The sequence below is a fragment of the Lycorma delicatula genome, chromosome 5 (genome assembly GCF_047948215.1).
Source record: "Lycorma delicatula isolate Av1 chromosome 5, ASM4794821v1, whole genome shotgun sequence".
Lineage (NCBI taxonomy): Eukaryota > Metazoa > Arthropoda > Insecta > Hemiptera > Fulgoridae > Lycorma > Lycorma delicatula.
The window spans coordinates 151,491,712-151,501,099 of NC_134459.1; the positions used below are offsets into that span (position 1 = coordinate 151,491,712).

Sequence of the window (9,388 nt, forward strand, 5' to 3'; positions counted from 1 at the left end):
TAAATTGCAAGTTTTAACTTATCCTCACTATCAAAAATAATTATGGTGTCTACGGTATGATCGATCTATTTCCTCTAGCTGACCATGTAAACTTATGTATATCTCGCTTTCTGAAGAAGGAATTGATGATTTTCAGCTGATTAAAAGTGATAAAAATCTCTTAGTTTGGTTCATTCCGATTAATTGTAGTCTCTCCAAACATTCCAAGACAGTCAGGTATGTGGCAGTTACCAATTCTGCCATTAAAATCTCCCATCAGCAAAAGATCACGATTCACATTAATACCATCAATTACATCCTGCAACTTTATTTTCCCCTCTTCCTACACCCCTGCGCGGGACCAACAGCAAAGTATTGCACTACGCAGGGGCGTGTCCTTTAATTCAAACGGCCCTCCCCACCTACCGGCATAACGTACAGCATGTCAGGTCAGGCCTCTGGTTTGATCGTCTGTTATTTGTTTTACCTACTGCAGTAAGAACAGCCATTGCAGACTGCCCCACCGGTGTAGATCAAAATGTAACCCTCAAAAAATCGCTACTCAGCAGGGTGACGCAAGGGATCCAATGTCCCCACACTTCTTCGCCACCACCCACCCAAGCAAGCCCGGACGGACGGCGACTTCATGAGAGGCTAATCTTCACCTCCAACATCCACACACGTCATACAGCCACAGCTACTACGTCCTGCAACTGCACATAAAAATCATCCGTTTCCTCTTGTTTCCTATTATATGTACTGTCTTCCGGAGCATACACACAAAGAATTGAGAAGTAACCTCTAGCATGTTTTACTCTCACTGTGATAATTTTATCACTCACAAATTTATAATCTTTAATTATTGAAGCCCAGTTATTATCAACACATATGGCTACCCCCTTGCTAGCTCTCTGATCCTGCCGAACCCCACTATACAGCATAAAGTAATCACCCACATATTTAGTATCTGATAGCTTCTTTTTAGTCTCTGTAACTACCGCAATTTTTATCTTAGAATCACGAAAAAGTTTTTCTAATTCAATCTCTTTATAAGACAAACCTCTAACATTCCAAGTTGCCACCTTTAATGTGTCCATAATCAATTTAAACTATTTTAATTTTGACTTTTCCGGTTTCCTTTGCCAATTTTTCTGATCCTGATCCGAGGCTAATGGATGCATGCCAGTACTGTAAAGATTCCTCTTGTCTGGTTACGGGCGCTGCGTAGAGTAAGACTGGTGGTGGGGCTGTCACCTCTCTGCTTCCAGACACGCAGGATTATCATTCACGATTTACTCCCCTAGTCTTTTCCGCCCTCTCCACCGTTGGGAAATTCTTCCTCTTCCGCTATAGAGGCATTTTACCTGTTGCCGATTTTAATCCGTTCCGGGTCAAATGCTCACCATATCTGTTGAGCATTTCCCTATCTGCTACCAGGGGAGGCACCCGATGGGAGATCGCAAAACTGCGCACGGGGTGGTTTTTTTATTATTCTAAATTTATGTTTATTATTATTTATTTACGATCATTTTTTGTTGGTGTTCATCCGACTTGCAATACCAAGATAAATAGTTGGAAGTTTGGTAAATGGAAATTTATTTTCAGTTTTATTAAACTGTTTTTTTTTAATTCTGGTTCACTAAAATACTTTTTAGCTGGTAATACAACAAGGTTAAACAAATAAATTAATTTACTGAACCTCAAAGTTCAGAATGAAATTGAAAGAGTAGTACAATAAAACTTTGTTAATCTGATTTCCAATGCCGAGTTTTCAAACTGGGCACCAAAAAAGAGGGTAAGAAAACTTGCCCTCTTTTTTGGTATTTTTCATTAAAAACCTGTTTAAAAAATATATTTTTTTATTATATTGAGGGTATTATAAAGTAAAATAAGTGTATCCGTTCCACTAGTAAAAATAATGGAAAACGTTTATGTGAACGTTTACCATTATTTTCACGAGTAGAAAAGGTTATGAAAGTACCGGGGTGAACTTCCTGCACACTTAATTGTAGTTGCAATAAAAAAAATAAACTAAATTTTATTAATTTTAATTTAAAAAAACTAAATTTACCCTTTTTAGATCCTTACCCAAATTTTTAACCTATCCATAGGATTGTTTTAAAAATTAAAAATCCAGAAAAATTTCAAATTTAAATAACTGTATAACTTAAAAGTTAGACAGTGTTTTCAACTTCATACCTGTATTCGTATATCTATTTTGGAAATCTGATATCTTTGAACAGAATAATATTTTTGAATAAAACTTTTTATATTTTTTCATCTAAATTGAATGTTAAAAATTTACTTTGCTTAAAAAATTAGGTTTTGTTTTTATTGTTCAGAATAATTATACCAATTTTGGAAAGTTTAGCAAAAATATCTTCATAGGAGTATCGGCTGGTTGATGAAGCTGATAAACTCGAAGTCGCGTAGATCATTATATCTTCTTATTTTAAGAGAATGTGTAAAAAAATCAACCGGTTTAAGGTAAGACTCTGCCAATCTCCGTGGCGGAGAGGTAGCATCCCAGCTATTCATCCGGTGGTCCCGGGGTCAAATTTCGGTCAGAAATAACATTTTTCATACGCTATAAAATTTAAACTTAATATTCTCATAAACTTCCAGCTTATAGTAAATTAAAAACGTCTATAATCATAAAAATGAGTGGATGACGAAGATTGAGTTTATATTTCAAACTTTAATATTCTGTTTTCAGCAAACAATGAAACAATTATCGGCCATTCTATTTTCCTATGAAAAAATCCTATAATAATTAAGAATTACAAAAATATTACTTTAATAAGCAGTAATACAAATATATATACGAGGGTAAGTCAATTATTATCCGGAATTTAGTTATATTTTTGTTTATGTTGGTAGTACTATCGTGTTGCGTAGATGACGCATGCGTGGTTTAATTGTTGTTATGTCTGTACAGGTTTGATGCTGACAGGTTAGTTCCATTATCGCTGCCCTGCCGTTAACCATAGCTGCTCCGCTTTCTGTTTGCACCAAAGAAGAGGAACATTTTTTTGTGGTCGGAAGGTGTATCAGGGGCCAAAATTTATCGAAGACTTTCGGTACAGTACGGGAACAGTGTGTTGCTGCAACGGAGTGTCTACGGACGGATTGAAAAATTAAAAAATGGTTGCACAATTATTAAGCACGACGAAGTAGCCGGACGATCGTTTACCCCCACAAATGAGGAAAATATTGAGCGTGCACGTGACATGGTTTTCTGAGACAGACGAGTAATTACCGATGAAGTGGCACATCGTCTGCAAATTAGTCACGGTCTGCCTACGAAATCATCGACAACAAACTTGGGTTTCATAAAGTCTGTGCAAGATGGGTGCCAAAACAACTCAAACAGTTGTATAAACAAACGAGCTTGGACATCTACCAAAAACATTTGGATCGGTATGGTAACGAACGGGACATCGTCTTAGACAGAATCATCACCGGTGATGAAACATGGATCCATAATTACGAGCCGGAGAGTAAACGGCAGAGTATGGAATGGAAACATCCAAGCCTTGCAAAAAAAGTTCAAGACCCAACCATCCGCAGGAAAACTGATGCTTATGGTTTTTTGGGATTTACAAGGCCCGGAACTGGAACATTATGAGGAAAGGGGCACGAAAATAAACAGTGCGCGTTAAAGTGAGATACTTACTGCCAAGTTGAAGCCTGCAATTCGAAGCAAACGCCGAGGACTGCTGTTGAAAGGTGTTGTGTTGTTGCACGACAATGCCCGTCCACATACTGCTGCCCACACTGCTGAAACGCTCCAGAAACTTATTTTGAAGTACCGGCTCATCCTCGTATAGTCCTGATCTTGCCCCTTTTGACTACCACTTGCTCTTAGGCCACTCTTAGTCCACTCAAAGAGGCATTAAGGGGCCGTCGATTAACATCGGACGAAACGGTGAAAGAAGCGGCATTCCTGGCTCGCAGATCAACCGAAAACCTTCTTTTATGAGTGCATAAGGAAGCTTGTGCAGTATGGACCAAGTGCGTTAAAATGCAAGCGGACTATGTTGAAAAATGATGTACATGTAAGTTTTCTATTTGTATTGCAATAAAATTTATAACACATTGCGGATAATAATTGGCTTACCATCGTAAAAATTTAATTTTTAAAATTAAAATATAATAAAAGGGTCATTTCATAATTGTTTGAAACGTACTCCAGGTTGTAAGTACCGATTCCTGACCTCCATGACGGAATGACAGTTCTTCAGCCTTGCGTTCAGAAGGTCCTGGGTTGGAGTTCAGATCAGACAAGATTTTCATTCCACAAGCTTCACGGTTTCGTTTTATTAATTCCTTTCATTTGCGTTGACAATAGGAATTTAAACATTTACGCATTTGAATTGCCCTGATAAAGTTATAGCTGATCAACAACTTTAACGGAATAATCCCATCTAAACCCTTAGGTGGATGAGCTTAGAAAATTTATTAGTCCTTATTAGGATACCAAAATGAAATAAGTTGGTAAAAAAAAAAACAATTATACTATTAATCTTCACATGATTATTTGTCGAACTTGAATATTTTAATCCAGCGGCTTATCAAACTAAAAAATACTACGAATGTAACTCTGCGCAGTTACAACTGTGAAGTTTTACTTTAACAATATCCAATATTCTTTTTAATAAAAAATAAATAAATAAATAAAATCCTCAATTCTTCGTGGGAAAAATAAGCATTATCGCGTTACAATTACATTTAAAATTTAGTTTCAAATAAAATTCAATTCGGCCAGAAAACATTAATCGTTTCTATATATATTTTTTTCCAACCAGTTTTCCAGCTACTGGGTCTGGGTGTGTGTATGTGTGTATTGATTAGCATCTGCAATCACCGCTACTGCCTTGCCATGTCTGACGTGGATGCAGATGTAGTGCAAAGTACTTGTAAATGTACCGGTAAAAACCCATCGGGTTGGTCTACTGGGGAACGCGTCTTCCCAAATCAGCTGATTTGGAAGTCGAGAGTTCCAGCGTTCTGGAAAGTCCTAGTAAAGCCAGTTATTTTTACACAGATTTGAATGCTAAATCGTGGATACCGGTGTTCTTTGGTAGTTGGGTTTCAATTAACCACACGTCTCAGGAATGGTCGAACTGAGAATGTACAAGACTACACTTCATTTACACTCATACATATCGTCCTCATTCATCCTCTGAAGTATTATCTAAACGGTAGTTACCGGAGGCTAAACAGGAAAAAGAAAGAAATAAATGTATCGGTAAACATGTAATCTTGAACAGACTCAGGTTGATCACTCCTGAACGCATTTTCCCAAATCAGCGAGAGTTCCAGCGTTCAAGTCCTAGTAAAGGCATTTAATTTTATATGGATTTGAATACTAGATCGTGGATACCGGTGTTCTTTGGTGGTTGGGCTTCAATTAACCACACTTCTCAGGAATGGTCGAACTGAGAATGTACAAGACTTACACTTCATTTACCCTCATACATATCATCCGAAGTAATACCTGAACGGTAATTCCCGGAGGCTAAACAGGAAAAAAAAGGTTGACCACTCCTTAGAGGTGTGTAAATTGAAAGCGAACTATCAAAGAATACCGGTATCCTCGGTCTAGTATTCAAATCTAAATGAAACAGCGTCTTTACAAGAGCTGGAAGCTTAGAACTTTCGACTTCGAGAATCAACTGATTTTTCGATTACGATTTTACCACTAAATTAACCCTACGGGTTATTTGATTCTATATAAAAAAAAAAAAAAAATGTAATTTGATTTTCATAAAAATTATTTAAAAAGTTACAACAGCTGTTTCGGTATATAGTACCTTCCTCAGGTGTTTCATTAATTTTGTGAAAATTAAATTACATATTTTGCTTATTTTCTTTTGTCATGATTTCACCAAGTAACGACTTCATCAATCGATATTTTATTTATATACTTAATTTATAAAAATATTAATTTTTTTTAAGGGCAGCTTAAAATATATTTATTTTAAAAAAAAATTAATTTAAATCAAATTGTTAAGATTATGTAATTTAATTTATTCATTTTGACAAAAAAGTTAAAATTTTTGATTTTATACTGAAAACATATTTATAAAGAAAATTACGAAATCAAATTCATACAAAAAAGATGTACCAACAAAATTATTTACTATTCTGTATTATATGAGATCGGGGTTGCTTATTGTTCATAAGTTGAACGGATTAGCAGTTGTACAGACAAGCGGTAGAAAATAAGTATGAAAATCAGGTTGGCAATGGTGTTTAAACAACTATTATGACCTTAGAACAGCTACCTACATGAATATGTAGTCTGAATAACGATGTATATTCAGTCTAGATAAACATTATTCATTTACTTTTAGTAAGATTCTGCACATCTACGCGTCGATGTAGATTAAGCCAGTTTAAAAAATTACAATCACCAAGGTTTTATTACAAAGCTGAAACTGTAAAATACAATTTTTACTGACACTAACCTCATAAACTTTTCAAATTGACATAAATATTGATTTATTAACTACGATTATTTAAACTGTTGACATTGGTTTGATTACTGTGCTTTATGCATCTGTTATTTAATATCTAATATTTTTTAATTGGAAAGATACTTTTAAAACAAATTAATGAATTATGTGTGCTCATTAAAGAGCTGAAATTCTACTTTTGCCAATATTACAAAACCTTATTTGTTTTATTTTGGTTAGAAAGAATTCTTGTTTGGAATAATAAAAATTTATTTTTCAAAAATTAATTAAAAAATATTTTTAAAGTAGTATCGATTACAGAGAGGCACGCGCGCAAAAAATGTCCTTATACCTCAAATATTATCAAAAAACCGATACTAATGCTTAGCACCTAGTCGATTTTCTTCTCCCCAGAAATGGTTCTTGCGAATTTAATTTGTAAAACAACCGACTGAATTATTTTTGACTTTGTGAAGGAAATAACATCACCGATTTAATAGTTTTTTAGCAATATTAATTATAGCAGTGGAATTAATTACACTATTATCACGGAGTGGTGAAGATAAAAATTGAAACGAAATTATTTTGTAAATGAAATATGAATGAATAAATAAATAGATCTTTATTCTAATCGCTATATAAAAATACATTTTATACATCACGTCAGTATAAATTATAAATATATATATATATATTTTCCTAATACGCGTACGTTGCAATCTGTTCAACTAGTGAACAATAAGAAACCTTCCCTACCACAGCCCAATGAGATGAGGAAGATATGTACGAAGTCTGTAAATAAAGTAATGAGACTGGTTCAGAAAAACATTTTATTTATAATCCAATTAAACATGTAATCTAATACCTTCGAAATAGTTCCCTTGGGAAGCCATGCAACGCTTCAAACGGGTTTCCCACTCTTCACAGCAGTGTTGCAGCTCAGAAACCGGAATATCCTTCAGATGGTCGGTTACATTTTTTTTTAATGTTTTCTATTTTTCCATAATGGTGTCTTTTAAGATGTTTTTTAAAGTCGGGAACAGGAAAAAGACGCAGGGCCTCAAGTCAGGTGAATAAGGTGTTTGGGAAGCTACAGAAATGTTTTTCTTTGCAAAAACTCATTAATTGAGAGTGCAGTGTGACAAGGTGCATTGTCATGATGCAGCATCCAGTTGTTGTCTTTGATGGCTGGGCACACGCGGACAACTCTTTTCCGCATCTTTCAAGAAATTCTCGGTAAACATATTGATTTACAGTCTGTCCTGCAGGCAAAAACTCCTTATAGAGAATGCCATTACTATCGAAGAAATAAATTAGCATGGTTTTGGTTATCTAGATCGTACTCAAATATCCAAGATTCATCACCAGTATAAACATTTTTTAGAAAATCAGAATCAGTTTCAATTCGCCCTAGAAGATCGCGGCACACTTTCACCCTGTTGTTTTTCTGTTCAACAGTGAGGTTTTTTGGGACCAATTTTGCACAAACTTTTTTCATGTCCATTTTTTTTTTGTCAAAATTTGATGGACTGTGGTACGGTTCAAATTCAATTCTGCAGTCATTCTGACAGTTAATCGCCGGTCCTACCGTATCAAGTCTGATTCGCTCAACATTGTCGTCACTTTTTGACGTTAACGGTCTTCCAGAGCGTTGATCGTCCGCAACTGAGTCCCGGTCATCTGAAAATACTTTAAACCACCTAAAAAGTTGGGGTCGTGATAGAGGGTCATCTCCAACCACCCTTTTCAATTTTGAAAAAGTTTCAGTAGCATTCTCACCGATTTTAACACAAAACTTGATTGTACTACGTCGCTCATAATTAGTATCACTCATTTTTGTTACGCCCAACAAAAACTCATTTCACGAAAAGTTTATTTACGTCTTACGTGGCAACAGTAGACTAAATCATATAAATATATATTTACTAGTAACTTTACAGTGTTGCCAGTTTGGCTGCCAAAAAAAAACTAGTCTCATTACTTTATTTACAAACCTCGTATGACGTGCAAATGAGGTATAGTCTTGTACAGGCCCAGGTCGACCATTCCTGAGACGTCTAACCACACGTCTCAATTAAACCCTAACCACCAAAGTACACCGGCATCCACTGACTAGTTTTGAAATCCGTATAAAAGCAACTAACGTTTAGTAAAATTTGAATCTCAGAAACTTCGACTTCGAAAATCAACTATTAAACAACTGATTTGCGACGACGAGTAAACCGTTAGACTATTATAATTTGTCTATTATAATTATAATTACACAAAAGATATTATAAGATAAAAAACAGGTGTGTTCATATTAATTAAGTTAAGTGTTCATATTAATTATTAAAAAAGAAAGGAAATAAATTAAGGTAAATACATTAAATATAAAAATTACTATAAAATATTCACAATTCAGAAGGCAGTATTAAAAATTATTTTAAGTATATATTTGCGTCCACAATGAACAGGATGCAAATGAATTGGTTTTTTTTTAATTCACCAATTTTTAAAAATTTACCAGCAGCAATAGTAGTTTTTCCGTAATAGAAAATCTTTAATTGTATCTTAAATTAATTGTTAGGAAGATTTTTCAAACGGTTTGTTAATTGATTAAAAATGGCAAAGGAAACATAATTTTCTTTCTTGTAAGTCGAAGTATTATGTTGGATTATACGAAAAACCTTTGTCTAGTTTGGCAAAGGTGAATATTGTTTTCTTTTTAAATATGTCAATTCTTTTTTTTAGTAACAATTGCACATTTATAAATATAAACACAGAGATAAATTAACATTATATTTAATTTTCTAAAAATAGGCCTTTCTTTTTTCTTTTTCTGTTTAGCCTCCGGAACCACTTCCAAAGGTAGGAACTACCAAAGGTATTACTTCAGAAAATGAATGAGGATGATATGTATGAATGTAAATGAAGTGTAGTCTTGTACAGTCTCAGGTCGACCGTTC

The 9,388-nt window shown here is 34.5% G+C and overlaps 1 protein-coding gene across 1 annotated transcript; it reads right to left on the minus strand.

Moving 5' to 3' along the window:
* Positions 1–662: 662 nt before the first annotated feature.
* LOC142325769 (uncharacterized) lies at positions 663–1,076 on the minus strand. Its single transcript, XM_075367801.1, has one exon. It carries the CDS (start codon positions 1,074–1,076, stop codon positions 663–665), a length of 414 nt encoding a protein of 137 aa, XP_075223916.1.
* Between the last annotated feature and the right edge of the window lie 8,312 nt (positions 1,077–9,388).

Coding starts and splice junctions, on each gene's coding strand:
- LOC142325769 (XM_075367801.1), bottom strand. CDS start 1,076: ATGGACACATTAAAGGTGGCAACTTGGAATGTTAGAGGTTTGTCTTAT.